Source organism: Taurulus bubalis (genome assembly GCF_910589615.1).
Source record: "Taurulus bubalis genome assembly, chromosome: 15".
Classification (NCBI taxonomy): domain Eukaryota; kingdom Metazoa; phylum Chordata; class Actinopteri; order Perciformes; family Cottidae; genus Taurulus; species Taurulus bubalis.
The window spans coordinates 3,542,100-3,562,807 of record NC_136603.1 but is presented as its reverse complement, the minus strand read 5'-3'; the positions used below and the strand labels follow the sequence as shown (position 1 = coordinate 3,562,807).

The following is a 20,708-nucleotide window of genomic DNA, read 5'->3' as shown; positions in this document are numbered from 1 at the left end:
TACTCTCGGTAAGAAAACACATCTAAAAATGTTGACTTATTATTTAAATAAAACATCTAAACCAGGGTCGAGCTTTGTTTTAAATTACATTTCTTTTCACCAAAGAAGTCGGTCCACTGATATTTTTCCCAATGAGGCCGTTGTTTCTGGAAATACAAAATGTCCTTGTTCCCAGTTGTATGGAGGTGGCGGCAGAATGACTGGATAACATTTTAACAGCATCTCTTCTGGTTCTTCTTAAACACTGAAAAGAAGACATTGGATTCATTCCAGCAGCTCTCAGGTACACGGTTCAGGTGCATGCTGGTCCTCGGGGTCCTACCTGCCCAGCGTGCCTCCGGCCTGCGTGTAGTACTTGTTGTAGTCCAGCCTCAGCAGCAGCTGCGCCAGGTCAGAGTTGATCTGATGGTTCCTCACGCTGGAGAGGATTTTAAACAGCAGGGAGGACTGTCGCCTGAAGCCCTGGAAACAGAACCGCCGGTGTCACTGAACGCGTTCGGCCGCGCTGCGTTCACCTGCAGCGACGAGGAGCTCACCTTCACCAGGATGTCCAGCTGAGCCGCGCCCCTCTCGTCCAGCGGCGCCACGCTCTGACTCACCAGCGAGCAGAAGGTCTGGCACAGGTCCAGGATCTCGTTCAGACAGTGGAACACCTGAGGAGCCGCAGACGAGTCAGAGTTTTACCCGACGACACCGAGCGCAGATTTATTTCAGTTTTCTTAATTCTATACGCGGACAATTTCCACGACGTACCGACTATTCTATGACGACTTGTTAAGGCCTACGATAGTAAAATGTCTTTTTGACACTTTACTATAAAGAGTTGACTTACTATACTCATAGTATGCGTTACTATGACAATAGTTAGGACATACTATACTAGAATGTCTTTTTGACGTGTTTTTCAACCTTTTGAGCCGCGGCATATTTTCTACAATAATAAAAACAAATAAAAAAAAGTCACAAATAATACAGCATATATGGTAGGTAAGTATTGCGTTACCTACTGGCATGGAAGAGTATTTCATTACTAGGCCAGAACCTATACTGCAGGCTCAGACGCTCAACAAATAAATATTTTTTGGGACCGATTAAGTGAAATTGGACATTTTTCCACAGCACACTGGTTGAAAATCACTGTTATACTCCATTTACTTCATCATACTGTGACGTTTTCTTGACATTCTGTACAATTAAGTTGTTTTTATAGGACATATTTAAAACATACAGGATATTTTACAAATTCTGCATGACTTTTTTGTGACTTCATGTTTTTTACGACGTACCGTTTCATGTCGTTTTACCATCACAGGTATTTTCATGTTTTTATAGCATACGATGACTTTATGAAACGCAATACGATACTATGACTATTTTACAACATACTATAACATGTTTTTGACATGAAGACTCGCACACCTGTGTAAAGTTATAAATCCTGATTTTACTAAAGACGCGTGTGTTTGGGGAGAAGTGAGCGGCAGAAACACAGTTTCCTAATGAACACACACACACACACACGGGGAGTCCTACCGGCTTCAGCAGGATGAAGGACTGGGCGAGCAGGTTGCTGAGGAAGTGGTCGTGGGCCAGGCGGACGCTCTCGAAGTCCCTGGTGGAGTTGATCTGCTGGAGCAGCTGCAGGAACTGAGACTCCAGCACGTCCACCTGGAGACGAGCGGCGAGAAGAGCGAGAAGGAGCCTCAGCGGACGCCACGCGAGCACGTTAAAGCGCCGCGACAAGGAAATGCATTTAAACCATCTGTTGAATCACGTTTTAAAAAAGGTGCAATAAAGTCTGTTTGCCGTCAGGAAGTCGACATCTTTTCCGACTACAACTTGAATAAAGAAAGTAGCATCGTAGTAACACTTTGTAGTTCAACTTGATTCTTGTGGTTCCGAGATTTTGGTGAGAAACTTTAATATGTGCAGTTTTTTTTCACAAGAATATTACAATCTAGAGCTGAATTATGACCCGTTTAACGAAGCAGCTTAATTTAAGATATTATTTAATAAAATGTTAATTTAAATGTATTTAAATATTCCCATTATTATAGTCAGAGTCTCTCTCTCCCTCTTTCTCTCTCCCCCTCTCTCTCCCCCCTCTCTCTCTCTCTCTCCCTCTTTCTCTCTCCCCCTCTCTCTCTCTCCCTCTCTCCCCCTCTTTCTCTCCCTCCCTCCCTCTCTCTCTCCCTCTCCCCCTCTTCCTCTCTCTCTCCCTCTCCCTCCCTCTCTCTCTCTCTCTCCCTCTCCCTCCCCCCATCGTTACCTGCAGGTAGTACTGCAGGTTGTCGATCAGGAACGCCATGTGGTTGCGTAGTCGCCACTTCACGGCGTCCGTCTGGCTGGACTTGAGGTGCTTCCTCTGCATCTGCAGAGCCCAGCAGTGCTGCAGCTGAGACTGGACCCGCCGCACGCTCAGCAGGTACCTGAACACAACGTTGTACCTGGAGAGAGAGAGATGGGGGGGGGGAGAGAGAGAGAGATGGGGGGAGAGAGAGAGCGAGAGAGAGATAATCAGCTGTACTCAAACAATGAACATAAACGCTTCAACGGGGCGCCAGACGAGTACGCACTTCTCCAAGATGGCGGGAGTGAAGAGGATGTGCAGCGGCCACTGGACCTTGTAGATGAGGCCGAGAGCCGCCCAGCCTGTGGGCGGGGCCTCGCGAGGGGAGGCGTCTTGTGGAGGCGTGGCTCCATCTCTGGGGCCCGGGGCCTCTGGAAGGAACACGGACCGCATTAACACTGTGGACAGCATCTAAAGTCAAAGTCAGGTTTATTATCAATTTTGTGCAAAGTGCAAACATGCAGAAGATCGAAAGTATGTTTCTCTTCTGTCCAACATATAGAGAATTGTGCAATAGTAAAGTGCAAAAAACTGTTTAAAAGTAAAAAAAAAAAACATATAGACAACATAAATTAGGAACTATTGAGACTATACTATACATAAATGACTGTAACTCCTTAGCAGCATTCAGCTGATGGTCATAATCCAGTGTGTGTGTGTGTGTGTGTGTGTGTGTGTGTGTGTGTGTGTGTGTGTGTGTCTATTTACTTGCATTAAAACAAGATTATAATGAAGAAACTACACATTAATACAGATTCCCTGAACCCAAAGTGACGTCTTCAAAAAGATGAGTTATTTTAATCGCCTCACAGTTCGATCACAAAACCACTGGGTGGCGCTAAACCCCAAATAAACAAGAAGCTTCATCTTAGGAGAAACTTCATTTCCGTGGGCGTGACTCCCTCCGGGTGTTTTCCTCCCTCAGTCCCCTGAACGGAGTCACGGTGAAACAGGAAGCGCCGCACACCTTTGCCGTCTTTGCCCTGGTAGTCGACTGTCAGGTGCAGCAGCGGCAGCAGGTTGTCGTCGTCCAGCAGCACCTTGTGAGCCGCCTGCTGGAAGGCCACGTTCACGTCTGTGGAGCGGCAACAAAAACACATGCAGACGCTCTTTTAGTAAACAGGTCCTGAACGAAAACAGATTCCATGAAGTTTCACTTTCTATCAAGCTCAAGGCCACAATTATGAATACTTGAAAAGTATCCATCATTGCTACTTTATAAACGTCCCGGTCCGCACAGAAAGAATTGATGACAAAAATGTTGATTATTATCAAGGTCGGAAAGATGTTTTATTTTGAAAAATGACCGGATACATCCGTCTGTGCGTCTGAGCCTTTTGTGACACGTTACCCCAAAAATTAAACTTAAAAGTCTGTTTCAACTCTGCCGGTGTTCTGGATTAAAAGGAAGGCAGAATATCACCAAATCCTGTCTTTGTGAAGCGGGTTTAAAGGTAAGCAGTAGACTGGACATAAAGAACACAATGAATATGTCATTGTCTCCCATCATCATATTTTTATGCACAAAAAATATTTGTTTTTATGCCGTCGTATAGTTTGATGACGTCATATTTAAGCCGGTCCATGAAAATATTGTGTTGTGTTGTGGAGCTCTGCGGTAGACTGAATGAAATAAAAGGCCATCCATCATGGTGACGGGTGTTTCCGCCTCATGGTGTGTGTGTGTGTGTGTGTGTGTGTGTGTGTGTGTGTGTGTGTGTGTCGCTCTGAGGTCCCTCATTGTGATGAAGAGTTAGTGAGGAGGTTCCGTTGGTTCCAGTGACGCAAAACGATTCATCACAATTCAGACTGTTTCAACTTCACGGCCGTGAATCTGCAAATACTTCATGTGTTAATAAAGTTTTCAATCAGACGGCGATATGTTAAACATGCAGTACTCAGCAAGGAACCGGAGAGGTTGGAACGTACCGTGCTCGGTGACGGCGGTCGGAGGCGTCTTCAGCATGTGCTGCGCGAGGTCGATGAAGACCTGGTAGAGCTCGCCGCGACCCAGCAGGTAGAAGTCCTTAATGATCTGGAGGAAGACACAAACGTCCATATCGTTTATTCAGAACTCAGTTATGATCCAGAACCAGAGCGAGCCTCAATACGAACCTTGAGCTGTTCGAGGAGATCCGACTCCTCCACCATCAACGTCCAGAGGTGCTGAAAGTCAGAGGTGGAGACGGTTAATTTGGGGTCACCTTGAGCGGAGATTGGAGTGAGTGACAGACAGACAGAAATTTGGGAAATTCAAAAATAAAAATAATAAAGAAAGTGCAAAAATGCAAAGTATATGAAGTGTGTGTTACGTGTGTATAAGTATGTACGGTGAGCAACAACAACAAAAGCGGTGCAATGGCGATATGTTGATGTTGATTAATTTAAGGAGCATCTGACCAGAAATAACGTTTTATTCTGTCTGTATGTATAATACTGCTATTCTGGATTCTTTACTGTTTATTTATATATATATATTTTTTTACAATGTGTCTCTTTACCGGTCTGCTGCTGTAATCCTGCAATGTCCCCACTGCGGGACTAACAAAGGAATCTCTAATCTTATCTAGAAAGAGTAAACTGTTGCAGGGAGTTTGTTTACATACAATAATAATAATAATAATAATAATAATAATAATAATAAAGCAATGTTCATTCTTTTCTAAAGTAATTGTATTTTTTCCCACTAAATAATTTAAAAAAGGGGCGATAACAGTATCGCTAAACGCTAATCGCTAGACATTTCCAAAAAAAAAGAGAGAGAAAAAAAGAAAAAAAAAAGAACACGCTCACCAAGAGTCGTCAATAATTTTAAAAAAATGTGCAGAAATAAATGCTCCATCGTGAGTTAGCAGCATGCTGGGAAGGCAAGAGGCCAATCTGAAAGCGTGTTGATTGGCTGCCTGTTTCTGTGATGATTTGGGTTATTTTGGCCAGGGCCTCTGTTTACTTAATACTGCAGCAACAAGATGGCTTTTATTGCTTTTCGTCTCCGACATGCATAGAAGTAAAAAAAAAAAATTAAGAAGAATAAAGAGTATCGCTAAAGAGTGCTGGTAGCGCTCAAACCCGCTAGATGCAGGAGTCCTGAGCTCACCTCTGCCACGGTGCTCCTGATGCGATCAATCAAGTTCTCAAAGTCCACCAGGCTGAAGAGAGGCTGCTGCTTGAGGCGGTGCAGCTCGGCAGCAAACAAGTCCTCCTGGTGCTTCAGGATGGAGCCTGAGACAAAACAACAACAACAATGAGAAGCAGACTCGAGTTACAGTGGGCTGGTTCCAGGTTCCCCTTCGCAGGAACGATGCGCCACCGGCTCTGGACGGGCTGTGGTTGTGGTTCTCAAACATCTGGACGGACTCTCCCACGAAGAGGATCTTCTCCGCCACTCGGACGGGGATGTAAGACGGAAGCATCTCCGTCCGCAGGGAGAACTGCTGCAGAGACGGAGCCAGCATGTTCTCCTCCTCGATCAGCCTCTGCGGCAAAGCAGACGTGATCACACACACGTACGGATGTCAGAGATATGAACGCAGACCGGCAAAACGCCATAAAACCAATAATGAGGAGGAGGGATTGTAATGACCTGTAAACTCATATTCATGGACTACTTCATTGTCTTTGTACAAACCCTGTCAGGTATGAAAAGTTGAACATCCTCTAGTCTAAACTATTTGATTTGGCTGCAAAATATTTACTCAAATGCATATTTTTAAGACCTCCTGTTCCTAAAAAGCATCTACAAACTAATGTGTTTGATCCCTACACTTGTAAACAGTGTTTTTATCAGTGAACTGCGTGCGACAGTCACGTGATCTCTTCCCTGCGGCTTCGTATACGTTGAGCTCTCACCAGGTCCTGCAGCTCTCGCAGCTGTTTCCCGCTCAGGCCTCCCAGCCCCAGGTCCTCCTCCTCCTCCTCCTGGTTGGCAGCAGCTCCTCCGGCACTCGGGCCCTGCTTCACGAAGAACTCCTCGCTCTGGTCCAGCAGCAGCCCGTGCAGCATCCAGGCCGCCAGCTGCTTGTACATCACGCCGTGGCACACGGCGAGGATCCTGCACAACGGGGGGGAAACCACAACAAAGAGGAAAACATGATCTCAGTGAGACATTATGAATGATAGGAGACGACAAAACCTAAGGATGTAAGTTCACTCCAACATTATACAAGTTATATGTATGTACATATATATGTTCCCTGAAAAGGGAGGCTTACTTCTCCAAGGCCATGCGGACGGGAGGGAGCCCCCCACAGCTGTGCTTGTACACCGTCTCCAGGATCTGACAGCCATGAATCTGAAGCAGCGACACAACAGACGGTCAACAATAGTTGTGTTTGCAAATTGTTGAGCAGGTTTTTGAAATTTCGGCAATGTAAAATGTGTTTTATCTCAATTATTTTGGTCTGTCGGTCCATCTTGTGATTTGAAAGTCCGTCAGGGTTACAATAGAGGGGGGTTGCTCATTTTGTCCTTTATTTTCGGGGCTTCCAGGAGGAATCCTCCTCTGTACCCTGAACCCACACATCCTGGTGAAACACTCCTTACCTTCTGTGACTTTATGGACTCCACCACCACCATCACAGACGGAAACAGCAACTGGAACTTAAAGAAAAAGACAAACACGTGTTGAGCTGTAGAAAGACGTTTCCACTGCCGAGTGTTTTTAGGATATTTTGTATGAAAAACTAAATCTAAGAATCATCTCTTAAGAAGTTTGATTCAAGCTTTACCTGATCAAGCTTATAATTCACGTGAGAGATCGTCAGGTGTGGATCTCCAAGGAACTGAAACACACACACACACACACACACACACACACACACACACACCAGTTAGCTGAGCATCGCTCCACAGACTCCACCGTTTATTCTCGTTGTGCGCGGCGGTGCTTCACCTCCTGCTCGAGGTCCAGCAGCGCCTGTCGGTACGGCTGCAGGACCGAGTCCAGCCCGGTGCAGAACGCCCGCAGGTAGATCCCATGAAGCCCCGTCTGGTTGGGCTGGTTCGTGTGGTGTTCCTGAAGAGAAACCGTTAATACCAGAGGAGAGACAGGAGGGTTCTCTCTGACTAACTTTATCGCTCTTAAACATGCAGCTAGGGGGAACCGCACAATCCTATTAAAATAAACTGCATTTAGCCGTCTTCTCCTTCAGAGAATTCATACATCAGTTCAGAAGCACAATCAAATCCCCATCATTTTATGAGTGTAATGTTTTTAATATTATGTCAACACTGATACAATATTTTAATCCACCTTTAACATGACTGTACTAATATTGTACTTGTAATTGGATTGTGTCCACTTGCGCTGTTTTACTATATTGTATATTGTTTTAATCACAATTTGCTATGTTCTTAACTATCGCACATGTTGTATGTTTTTATTACTCCAGGATGCCTTTCAGCTAACTTGGGACTTTTAAATTAGTTTGAATGTTGATTAATGTACATCAAAAAAATAACTATAGATGCAGCCAAATATATTTAAAAAGAAAAAGTCATAAAAAAAAGAAAAATCTATGTCCATATTCGGTTGTATGGCTGAATAGTTAGTGTTCATACAGAAAGGCGCGTCTCTAAATTGCCAAATTTAGAATGTAAACGATGACAAGCTAAATATAGAAAATGTGTTTGTGTGGCTTTGAGGGCCTTTCCTCACCTGCTGATGCACATGGCCCGTGTGTTGTTCTATGAACTCGGTGAAGCGGATGTAATCGGAGCCCAGTTTAGAAAGCCGGTTGAGGACACTGGTCTCACTGGGGTGAAGGAAGGGCAGGTCCTGGGACACCTGGGGGCGGAACAGAGGGCTTCACGTCTCGTTAAAGGAGCTCCTCCTTTTCTGACGCGAGGATCCAAACACAGAGGACGTGCATGTGAATCAGCTGGTCTACCTTCCTGTCAATCAACATTCAATTTATTCTGTATACCCCAAAATCACAAATTTGCCTCACAGAACTTTACAATCTGTACACATACGACATCCTCTGACCTCTGACCCTCACATCAGAACAGGGAGCTTTAAGGGGAGAACAAGGGAAGAACCCTCCTGGAGAGCAACAGAGGAGGATCCTCTATCAGGATGGACAGAAGTACAACAGATGTCATGTGACCAGAATGAACATCATAACAGAGTTAAAACACATTCAATGCATATGACAGAAGTAGGTTCGGTGAACTGGAGGCTCTAAATTGCATAAATAAGTAATATAACATAAGATATAACTTTATTCAGCACGAGGGTTGTGCAGAAGTTGCAGTAAAAAAGTAAAATATAGAGCTACACGATAAAGATTATCAGGGAGGTGCAAAACCCACAGTAGTTGGAGGAGTAACTGTGTTAACAGTTAGATATGTAGATACATAGGTTTAACACTTTTGAACTATATACATTGTATTTTGTAACGATTTATAGGCAGAGTCATGTTTTAACTCTATATTCTTTGTATAATATTGTAACAACGCAACTTATGCTCGCACTAATGTATGACTATATGCAAAGTAAAAGACAATAATACATTTTAGATATGTTAAGTCGTTAAAAAGAAGATAGATACCATGCATATTAAACAGAAACATCACGTTGTGTCCCCGCGGTTCAAGCTTTACCTGCAGCCCCGTGCGCTTGTTCCAGGTGAAGATGGTGCCCGGGTAGCCGCTGAGCGCCAGCAGCAGCTCGTGGATCATGTTAACCTCTCAGTGTTCCTGTAAAATCAGCTTTTAATGGATTATCGTTGAAAACGGCAGCTGTGAGGCGTCGCGTTCAGCCACCAAAACAAAGCAGCCGCCGTCGCCCGCGCTGTCGCAGCTTGACTACGTCACGACGCAAGGGGCGGGGTCGGATCTTTTTTTTTTTACGTTCATTTTATATAAATGTTGCAAAGATATCTACTTTTATTCAACTTTTGGGATCTACGAGACGATACAAAAATAATCCAGTGTTATTTTATTTATGTTTTATGCTTCTGGGGAAAAAAAAAAGAAGCGTAGCCGCGTCACAGTCCCGCGTCATCACTCGGCCATGTAGCTAGCTAGCAACACCTCGCAACGGAGAGAGCTCGGTATGTCGTAGTTACCAGTAAAACCATTCAAACCGCTTCTTTCGGGCTGTAAAAGCTACTGGTGGCACGTTACTCATGTTATGACTAACCTCCAGTGCCTTGTAGTCGTAAACGTGGCTTCTAGCAGCGCTATCAGGGGTTAAAGTTGAACTTAACTTGACGTTAGTTGCTAAAGTCAGTATGTCAGTTGCACGGTGGTGCTTGTTTTCCGTGCTGTGACGTCATTATGTTTGATTTATTGCAGGTGATGGCGTGCGAGACGAGCGAAGAGGACTTGGTGTCGGAGTACCTGGGCCAGAACCCGCACCTGGAGCGATGGGTCGAGTCCCTGAGGACCCGCTGCGAGAGCAACAAGCAGTGGGCGGCTCGCAGGGAGTTCATCCTCAGGAACATGGAGGCTTTCCCCGCAATGGAGCCCGGGGTGCCCAGCAGCAGCCTGGACAAGCTGCTCTCCCTGTCCATGGTCTGGACCAATCACGTGTTCCTCGGCTGCAGGTGAGGACGATGAGGATGATGATTAAAAAACACACACACTCCAGATCCAGAAAAGGAAGTAAATAGAAGCTGTGTGGACGTGGAGTCATATTTAGTGTTATATATGTTTTTACCCTGGGGTTTCTCTGATAGGAATCATACGTTCATCATTTAGAGTCCTGGAAATGGCAGCATAAAAGTTTCACACATAACAAGTAACCAACCAATGAAAGATCAGTGTTGTTACGCAACAGGACATTCAGTGTGCAGTAGTCCTTCATCCTGTTATTTTATTAAAATAATGAAAGGATGCGGTTCTTGGTTCTCAAGGAATCGCAAACGTAATTTGTCTGCATGACCAGAATCAGAATCAGAAACCGTTTATTGCCAGGAATGTTTACACAAACGAGGAATTTAGTTAGGCGGAAGGTGCAAACATTAGACGAGACAGTCAACAGTCAACGACAACAACAGTGCAATGATATTTAAATCAATTATAAGATAAGATAAAGATAAAGTGCTCAGACAAACAGATGACGTTAATGTAAGTGTCTGTTAAAGTGACGTGTGTTTAGGTTAAAGTTAAGTGTATGTTTAGTGGCATGAGTGTTTAAATATGAAATGTGCAGTGGAGTGACCGTTAAGAAGAGAGAAAAGAAAGAAACAATTGTCCGAAATAGTCCTGTGGTGATAGAATCAGTCAGTGGGGAACCCGGCTCTGTTGATGAGCCCGACTGCCGACGGGAAGAAACTGTTGGTGTGGCGTGAGGTCTCGGTTGTTTAGTAACCGGTCTCTGCTCTCGGCCCCGTCCAGCTACCCGCAGGTCGTCATGGACAAGGTCCGGCAGATGGGCGACGGGATCGTGGTCATCGACGTCCCGGTTCACAAAACCACGAAAGATGGAGTCCTGGCCAGAGGGAAGCGGAGCGCCGCGGCTGGTAAAAACACACGTTTGACGACTGTCATTACTCTCCCAGTTATTGTCATGTGTGTTTTCACATGCAAGGAATTTGTCCTGGAAGGAGGTGCATAACACTTAGCAATACACACAGTGCAATAAATGGGAGCATGAATATTTACACTTGGATCTACAGTAGAATATAACATTAAAGTTCAAAGTGTTATGTGAAGGTGACGAGTGTAGGCTGTCCAGACTGAACTCACAACTTGAGGCTTTTTATTTGGCCTAATTGTAATTGAATGAAATCAAACACTTTGGTCCAGCTTTCAAATTGATTGTGACCAAGAACACACTTCAATGTAAAGTAAGTAAGTTATTTGTTAACCGCACACAATATGAACAAGAAAAACACACATTTGCAATGAGCAGGCTGAATGAACTACCAATATGAAATGTTGTATTTATCAACTGTTTGAATTTAAGCATAATTTTTTGCAAAATGTTGGAAGTTATATATTTTAAAGATACAAAATCTGTTCAGTTTTTACTTTGTAAAATATCTGAATTGGTAAAGTTGTGGTCAGACATTTTCTGAGCAGATAAATATCCGTCAGATATCATTAAATTAATTATCTTTCCATTAACGATCGGCGGGTCGGCGACCACTGCTCTAGGGTGTGGATCTGATTCTTTTAAATGAACCAGGAGCTTTTCAGGAGGACGACGACGCGAGACACACACTTCACTCACTACTGTTGTTTTATATCTGATGGGAATCCACAGAGCGACATGAATGGGGAGAAAAATACCACTGCAGCAAACCTTGTGGCCGATAGCGCCACCGTCTCGGATTGCATTGTCTTAAAATGTATTTCTAATATTTTAGTTTCGCCCGTCTATGTATCAGAATCGTTTATTTGCCGAGTACGTTGCACATGCAAGGAGTTTGACTTTGGTTAAAGGTGCAGACATAGAATACAAATAATAAAATATAGTAAACAACAGTCAGATGACAGTACTTCAAAACAAGATGGCGGTGTTGTCTCGGATTAAAATGTATTTCTAATATTTTAGTTTTGTTAGAAGCACCTTTTCAACATTGCAAGTTACAGTCTGATGAAGGGTTTTTATGCCCACAGTGAATGACAACATTCAACATGGATAGTAATAACATTTCTGACTATTAATAGCTGCGTTTTGTTATTGAACCACGTCACGCTGTTTTAATTTATTTTCCGCGTTCAGCCTTAAGAAATGTAATGAAGGTCGTCTGCTGGCTGCTCATTTAAACACGAGCTCAGGTGGTGGGAGTTCTCCTGGGGGAAGAACTCGCTGCTTCGCCACAAACTTTGTTGCTTTTTACGGACTTCTGTGCTTTTATTTTCACAGCAGGGTTTCGGTGTAATAACCTCCCGACACCCACACCTGAGGCTTGTTCCCTCATTACGAAGTGATCCTCTGTGCATCATCGCTGTCTCCTGCCTGTTGTGTGTCGTTATTTGCAGAGGGCGACGGCGCTGGGAAAAGAACCAAATGTGGATCTAATGAGCTCGGCTCGTGGCCCGTGAGTCAGAAGTCGGGGCCTCGCCCCCAGGCTCCGGCGGAGCACCAGCCCTTCTTCAACCGCCTCTACAAGGCCGTGGCCTGGAAGCTGGTGTCGGCGGGCGGCTTCGGTCCGAACCTGGACCATTTTGAAATACTTCGCAGCTGCGTGGAGTCGTGTAAAGAGACCCTGACCAGCGTGTTCGTGCCGCTGAAGGACATCGCCGGCCTCCCCGCGGGCCGCACGCAGAAGGAAGGCCACGTGTGTGAGATCCGCTGTCAGACTGTGTACATGGGCACCGGCTACGGGCGCGACGAGTCCGCCGCCCGGGCCATGGCGTCCAAAGAGGCCCTGAAAGTCTTTCAGGGGCGGAAAGTGGCGGTGAAGATCTGCAGACGGAGGTTCAAAGGGAAGGACGTGGAGGATTTGATGTTGTTGGACGAGCAGCCTCGCAGCCAAGGCTTCCCACCCGCCATCAGCTACCCCTTTGAGGCCCCGCAGCCGGGGGGCGGGTCCTCGTAGAGGGGGCGGGCGGGCGGGGGGCCGCTTCGCGGAGCTACTGAAGGACGTTGTGCGTTTTTGCCCACAAACACTTTGGTGTCACAGTGCAGCCGGAACTAACCGAAATACCGTTTTGACTACATTTACAACCGCTTTCAGTTTTATTGACAGTGTGTGGAGTTGAAGCAGGTGCCATCACTCAGAAGTCAGACAAACCAACAAGAGGCGACAGTTAGAAGAGTAGTCTGTACGTCCAAACCACCTGACTTACTGGTGCTTTCTGATTGGACGAACCAATAACTCATCTTTTTACAGTTTTGATGACTGTCACTTTTCCAGGGTCCAGATTTTGACAGCAGGATGCAGAAAAAACAAAAAAAAAATACTTTTTATAATTATGATTGACTTGTCTTTAGTGTTCATACCCGTTAAGAACAGAAACATAGCTGAATATGAGGAATGAGTCCAGATGTTGTTTTTTTTGTTAATTTTGAACCTTTTTTTGAACAAATGTACATTTAACCTTTTGTTTCTGTACCCGGTTGGGATTGCATTCTCATTTCTACTGACTCAAAGTGTTTGTTGTTTAAAAAAAAAAAAAAATGAGGACGGGACTTCGCTCAAGTTAATTCAACATTTTCTACTGTAAAAAAAACATCCCTGAGTTTCTTCAATCAAAGTTTTCCTTCAAATAATTGACTGACTGGTTTGAGTTTTGTATTTTATCACAAGATGTTTAAGGATGCCAACTACAGTTCCATCATACTGTACTCGCTACATGCTACTGCTTTTCTTTTCTTTCATAATTTAACATCACTGATTCAAAAAAGAAAAACTGAGACCCACAACGTTGAGATGTCACAATCCAGTTTGATCCAGTTTGATGCAGCGTGCACAGTGACGTGTGTTTGAGGGTAAAGTGCTGCTGTGATGTGTGATTTATTTTAGTTTCATTCCTTTTCTTTTTTCCCAGTTTGGGTTGAAGGTGAACAGGGTTCCCCACACTGTTCCTGTCTGTAACTGTACGTTTACACCAGTGGTTCTGTTTCTAAATATATTTTTAAATAAACAAGATAATTTAACCGAGTAAAGTTTTATTTGGTTTCCACCTGCAGATCATTTTTCTTTCGTGCAGCCGACAACACTTCCTCTCGCCGCCTTGATGACCTCATGTCACTAAAGGGAGTTTCTGACGATGCAAATATGTGTTTTCGCCTCGTTGGCGGTCGGTTAAATAACAGCCCCGATTAATCATAATCATAAAACCCTCCGTGATCTGAGTGACATTCACGCTCGACCCTCCGCGTGGAGCCGAGCTCTTGTGGATGTCGGTTCCCCCGGCCTCATCACCACAGTTCAGCGGGCCTCCTCGCATGACTGCACCGAGCTGCTTCCACTTCGCCGGGCGGCCTGAGCGCCGATGGACACGCGTTCAAGACGGGGGCTCGGTTTTTATTTCAGGATTTTGGGACTCGAACAAAAGCCGGCATTCCACATTTCACCGCTGGAGAGAGAGAGAGAGACGTTGACCTTAGTTTGACCTTTTAAGGAAAAGAATACAAATAATGTAGGAACTGATTTAGTTTGACCTTTTAGTTTCGTCACATTATTGAATTCTACAATCGGTCCCTTTATTATTTATTTGTTAATCCATTAGTCTGAATACTGAATGTCAACGCCGGTGGTGGAAGAAGTATTCAGGTCTTTTTTATTTTATTTATAGGATTTCTACATGATGGAGAGTTTACATTTGAGGGAAATAAAGAAAGACTTGACTATTTCTTCAGAATGATGTGCATGTTTACATTTGGTATACCATGCAGGAAAAACACCCTGTTTATAATACTGCTTATATATATATATATATATATATATATATATATATATATATTGCAATGCTTTCATCAGTCGGCCATCGTCTCAATCCCAAAAGATACTGACTTAAATTAAGAGACATTTATTTAAATGAAAAGCTTGAAGATTGCCACTTTAAAAAAATGTATGTGTTATGTATTTCTCCATTGAATAAACACAAAAAGCAGAACTTCGCAGGCACAATTCTGAAAAATAGCACGTTCGTATGGAATTAGACACTTTATGTAAAAGTTGCACAACATCAAGGTGACATAACTCCCAAGTGCAAGTTTTGCATTCAAAACACCTGAAGTATCAAAATATGTTTGAAGTATTAAAATAAAAAGTCTTTATCAGGCTGCCGGATGTCAGTGAGACCTTATATTATTATTATATATATGTATATGTATATATTGTCTTTCATGTTGCAGCCTGTAAAGTTTCATGTTGGAACTATTTTCTTCCAACGATCCATAATGAAACTACAAACATCAAGTAATGATGATTGTCTTGAGTGACAGGTCATGATTTCTAGAAATAAACATGTTTTTCAGATGTATGTATGCATATATTTTGTTGTTGTTGATGCTTTTAGCACCAAAAGGCGAGTCACATATAGAGAAGGACACAAAATCATCTAGATTGATAAATAGCACTAAAAAAAAAGAAAATCTGGGTATTTGATTTTGGGGTGAACTGTCCCTTTAAATTATATTTTTGCTAGATTCCTCTACTGGAGAGATGTGTGGCATAAACAACGATCACCATCTGGAAATCAAACTCTTCATATTGTACGCATCTTAAGTGCTGTACAGGCCCCGACCTTTTTAAAAATGATTTTACAGCATTTTTCATGAAAAGAGATACGAGTGTGTGTGAGGTTTGACGTAGACACGCGAGGTTCCCGCGCTATGAATCCACGCCACTGCCTCGAGCATCGTGTGGAGGCGAAGCATCGAGCGGTTCACACCCGACGATGTCATCCTCAGAGATCTCTGTTCCAGACTCTTTTATTCGTCACCCCGCTCCGCATCTCCATCCATCACTCTCTCAATCACCCTCTCTTCTCTCCTCTCTCATCTCGTTGTTTTCCCCCCTCGGCGTTTCCGTCACCGTCTCAATCCGTCATTCTTCGCCGCTCTTGTCAAATTATCACGTGCGAAAACAAACAAACAAACGTTTAGACCCGACCGGGTTCATTGCCGCGGGTTTTTGAAGTGTCTCGCTGAGTGAGAAAGAGCCCTTTATCCACACATGCAATCCCTATCGGAATTAGAGGTAATTCCCCCCCGAGAAATCGATAACAAATCCTCGCTGTCTGGAGAAAGTGTTGCCGCTCAGGAAGGAAGATAAACTGTCTCATTGCCGGCCCGGCCGCCGTCAATGAGTCTGGGCAACCGGCGGTTTGTTTAATGGGACAAAGTGGATCTATAAGTGCTTTTAATTCCTCAGTTGAATTCAAAACGAGCACGAATGAACAAGATTGGAGTTTTTTTTTACGTCTGTGTTTTTCAACCTGGGCCCCGTTCCTCGTAGCTGGTTTACTGAGTTAGCTGGATCATTTTCAGGATAAGATGACGCAGGTCAGGCTTTTCGGTTCCACCCAGCAAGTTTGGAAAAATCACCATAGCAACACATCCAAATCCCTTAACATGCTCCAGCACAGGCTAACTGAAATTCCCTGGATAAGCTGGCTATATACGCGCATTCAGTACATTTATCCTCATAATTATATATTCATTTGTATACTACTGCCAGAAGGCACATTTAAATAAATAGAATCTGATTGATTTGGGTGAGGCACTTAAAATTAGATTATAAAAAATAATAATGAATGAAACAGGTGAGAGAAAAATAAAATAACTATTAAGTATTTTCTTTTTGTTTTGACTTTTAAACCTAACTAAGTATTAATTACTTGCATGTAGAATCTGTAAACAGTGTTCAAGTGTCTGTTTGTAGTCTGAGTGGTATTGACCAATCACGTTGGAGCAGGCCCCACCCACAATGACCTCGCTCTTTATTAGCTTAGCGTGGATATCCGCTGGCCACACTGGAACATATAGAACCCTTGTTCTCCGTCAGAACGAGAGCAGAAACCTTTCATTTCCCCGTTACGTCCTTCATGGATTGTTTCAGACACTTAAGACAACAGTCTGAGGCAAAAACAAGCACTTTGACTACTTTCTACATTGCAGCGCTCTTGTTTGATGCCGGACCAATTTCAAAGCTATTCCTCCACACCAGTCACTTGAAGAACCATTGAAATGTTCCAAGAGGAAGAACCTGAAGAGCATTTCTCTGTGTCACTTTGTCGGTGATTTCCTGAAGCTGCTGTCGTCAAGAAGACCAACAGGGAAAACGTGTGATTTGACACAAACTACATATTATGTTGAATCCCCCACACACATCCCAGGCACACACACACACACACACATGCACACATACACACACATCTCTCTCACGCACTCAAACACACACACACACTCGCACACACACACACACACACGTCTCTCTCACACACACACATCTCATGCACACACACACACACATACACACATCTCTCTCACACACACACATCTCATGCACACACACACACACACACACACATCTCTCTCACACACACACATCTCATGCACACACACACACACACACACGTCTCTCTCACACACACACATCTCATGCACACACACACACACACACGTCTCTCTCACACACACACATCTCATGCACACACACACACACACACACACACACACACACACACATCTCATGCACACACACACACACACACACACACGTCTCTCACACACACACACATCTCATGCACACACACACACACACACACACACACACACACACACACACACACACACACACACACACACACACATACACACACATCTCTCTCACACACACACACACACATCTCTCTCACATACACATCTCATACACACAAACACACACACATACACACAAACACACGCACACATCTCACACACACACATCTCACACACACAAACACACACATACACACACACATACATCACACACACACATACATCACACACACATACATCACACACACACATACATCACACACACATACACACACACACACACATACATCACACACACACACATCTCTCACACACACACACACACACATCACACACACACACACACACACACACACACACACACACACACACAGGAATGGACTAAGTCAACATGTACTGGTCTCCGCTGCATTATTGATGGCGGCTGACAGGCAGCATGAGGAAGAGGAGGGTGGAGGAAGAGGAGGGTGGGGGAAGAGGAGGGTAGAGGAAGAGGAGGGTGGAGGAAGAGGAGGGTGGAGGAAGAGGAGGGTGGCCAGATGAGCAGTGATGTGGAATACGAAGAAAACACCTGGAGTCCAGAAGAATATTATTTTGGAAAATGAACCAGCGAGTGTTAAGAGTTCATTATGAATCTTTCAGGGGAAAGTCGTAGTACCACGGTGTATAAATACTGTGTTACAAGTAAAAGTACTGCATTCAAATGTTTTCATGTTTTCATCCTCCAGGTGAATGGGTTAAAATATTGAACTAATAGATATCGCCTTCAAACTTCCCCACTTCATTACTTACATGAAGACAATAACTTTTTCTATCACAAGTTTTCTGAAATTGTATGTTTTAAATCTGCAGAAACAGATTTTCTCTTATCAGATGTGGACCACTTCTCCTAAATGTATCAGAACAGAAATGTTCATTTTGTGGAATGTTCAAAGTGTTTTATGAAGGAATTGTTTTGTTTGTCTTCTCACCTGACTTAGTTTAGGTAAAGTATATTATAAACAATAATACGTATAAAGTATAAACCTATTGGGATAAACATGATGATACCTTTTCCCCAAAAATACATCTGATTGCCTTTATTTAAAGCTGTGCACATTTCTACTTGTTACCCTTAATAAACACATTTTATGTATAAATATTTGAGTGTATGTTGTAATGTTCTTTGCATATTCCATGTTGGTCAATCAAAACCACCAAAGTCCTAAATATAGACGTGTTCTTTAGTTTTAGTTCAGTTTTCTGCAGGTTTCTTCATCAGTGAATGAACGTGAGGCTCAGTGTGAGACATAAATACTTCCTATTACCTCTCTCTCTCTCTCTCTCTCTCTCTCTCTCTCCTCCCAAAAAACCAACCCTGTTGAGGTTCTGTGACGTCACAACCACATCATTCCTCAAATATTGACTGAGCTATTTAACGTCGTCTCTAAAATAAAAATCGACACATGCGCATTGAAAGAAGTTTTTTTTCCACATGAAAAGAAGATGCACTCACTCCACTGCTTTACAAAACAATAATTATGTTTATTATTATTATAATATTACTTTCATTATGATTTCATACACAAACATTCATCTGAAACAAAGTAGTTTGAGTTCAAAAGACATATGTTTGGATGTATTTCCCCTTCAGATGAAGAACACTAGAATATTACTAATGCTAATGAACAGCATGTGGCCCTTTTATAGTTTACTGTGCATTGTGGGTAATTTATCAGCTACATCACAACAAGACATTACGTGGTTCTGGATATTTTTCTGGATGGGTCTTTATAGTATTCTCATCTTCTGTCCATCACAATCAATATCCTCATATCTTTTCTGTGATATAATATAATTTAAATTATACTTTTTCGCCAAACCTGCTCTTCAGCTGAATCATACAAAATATGACAGTAATTACAAAAGAATGAAATGTTTCTTCCTTCTCCTTCTTCTTCCCTCCATCATCCACTTCCGGTGCGGCTCATAAGCACTTCAGCAGGAAGAGGTTGCAGAAGGCTCCCCGGGGACAGTCGCACATCTTTCCGATCCGAGCGCCTTTCCTCACGGCGCACTGCTCCCCGACGTCACACTGGAGAAGCAGAGCACCAGAGGTTCATTCATTCATTCATTCATTCATTCATTCATCTCCCCTGCTGCTGCGACATGAATGCACGAATCAACGCAGTAAAATACATACCGTTGGAACTTGGCCAAATTTCTTTTCCCATGAAGGGAGTCGTTTCGCTTGCAGCTTCTCGAGAACTTCTTGCAGAGCTCCGAGCTGATCAAATACACAAAGCAACAACCAAACTCTCAATGAATGTGCCTTTATTTAAATAGTATATTTAGCTGATTACAACAATTGCAAAAAAGATCCTACAAATAAAATAAATACTGTTTTAAATGTTTTATAATGACAAAAAACTCACAATAAATGTGCTTTTATTTAAAAAATAAATGACCCACAATATATTTAGCGGATTACGAAAAAGTTTTAAATGTTGTATAATTACATGCAATAGAATTATAACAAATGCATTTTTTGTTTGAAACAAAAAAGAAGACACAACTCGATGATATGAAATGTCCAATAATGATCTGCACAGAAAAGAAGTCGATCTTAAACGCAGCAGTTTGGTTCATTTTGAGCTCAATGTCCTAAAAAATGCTCCATCAACACAACACACATGCAAAGTAACGTGCAAAAAAACCAGCAACATCTAGTTGTTGTAAAGATCTTAAAGTTTTGCAGAAGTGAGATATTAATGAATCTACCAGCTGCTTCTCGCTCGTGAGGTTCGGCCCTTTGGGGTAGAAGTCCCGCAGAGCTCTGGGGCTCATCAGCTCCTCCTCGGACCCGGAGTCCGTCTCTTGGGCTCCGGCGGCTCTGCAGAGCAGCAGCGCGCAGAGCAGCGCCCCGCGGAGCGTCCTGGAGGTGGTCTGCATGGTCGGCGTGTGGACCCCCCTCCCTCTCACTCGCGTCTCAAATAGTCCCCCCTCCCTCCCTCTCCTCCTCCTCCTCCTCCTCCTCCCTCTCCTCCTCCTCCTCCTCCTCCTCCCTCCCCTCCCGCGCGCCAAACACCTTTTCTATCTGACTCCTTGCCATCTGCTCGCTCCACCTTATTCTTTTCTCTTTTTTCCTTCCTGTTTGTCATGCGTAACAGATGCCTTGTGGTGAGTCATCGCGTAAAAGTTGCTGGGCAA

General features: G+C 43.5%; 3 protein-coding genes across 3 annotated transcripts; 1 reads left to right on the top strand and 2 right to left on the bottom strand.

Annotated features, from left to right (window-relative positions):
* Window positions 1-111: 111 nt before the first annotated feature.
* tubgcp4 (tubulin gamma complex component 4) lies at window positions 112-9,031 on the bottom strand (the record flags this gene model as incomplete). Its single annotated transcript, XM_079231139.1, has 18 exons — window positions 112-244; window positions 323-462; window positions 537-653; window positions 1,534-1,668; window positions 2,270-2,447; window positions 2,577-2,721; window positions 3,318-3,425; window positions 4,280-4,385; window positions 4,466-4,516; window positions 5,448-5,572; window positions 5,661-5,826; window positions 6,200-6,401; window positions 6,562-6,641; window positions 6,893-6,949; window positions 7,078-7,131; window positions 7,242-7,364; window positions 8,007-8,135; window positions 8,954-9,031. 18 exons carry the CDS (start codon window positions 9,029-9,031, stop codon window positions 238-240), a joined length of 2,001 nt encoding a protein of 666 aa, XP_079087265.1. The 3' UTR covers window positions 112-237.
* A 346-nt stretch (window positions 9,032-9,377) lies between these two features.
* Window positions 9,378-13,901, top strand: cdkn2aip (CDKN2A interacting protein). Its single transcript, XM_079231289.1, has 4 exons — window positions 9,378-9,405; window positions 9,650-9,900; window positions 10,694-10,818; window positions 12,287-13,901. Exons 2-4 carry the CDS (start codon window positions 9,653-9,655, stop codon window positions 12,844-12,846), a joined length of 933 nt encoding a protein of 310 aa, XP_079087415.1. The 5' UTR covers window positions 9,378-9,405; window positions 9,650-9,652; the 3' UTR covers window positions 12,847-13,901.
* A 5,353-nt stretch (window positions 13,902-19,254) lies between these two features.
* Window positions 19,255-20,450, bottom strand: cart3 (cocaine- and amphetamine-regulated transcript 3; the record flags this gene model as incomplete). The annotated part of the gene is made up of 3 exons (XM_079231394.1): window positions 19,255-19,593; window positions 19,702-19,785; window positions 20,280-20,450. 3 exons carry the CDS (start codon window positions 20,448-20,450, stop codon window positions 19,486-19,488), a joined length of 363 nt encoding a protein of 120 aa, XP_079087520.1. The 3' UTR covers window positions 19,255-19,485.
* Between the last annotated feature and the right edge of the window lie 258 nt (window positions 20,451-20,708).

Bases quoted from the DNA above. Each gene is read 5' to 3' on its own strand.
- cdkn2aip (XM_079231289.1), top strand. From the start codon at position 9,653: ATGGCGTGCGAGACGAGCGAAGAGGACTTGGTGTCGGAGTACCTGGGC. The intron at 9,901-10,693 runs GTGAGGACGATG...GGCCCCGTCCAG, and splicing joins CACGTGTTCCTCGGCTGCAG to CTACCCGCAGGTCGTCATGG. The intron at 10,819-12,286 runs GTAAAAACACAC...CGTTATTTGCAG, and splicing joins GAAGCGGAGCGCCGCGGCTG to AGGGCGACGGCGCTGGGAAA.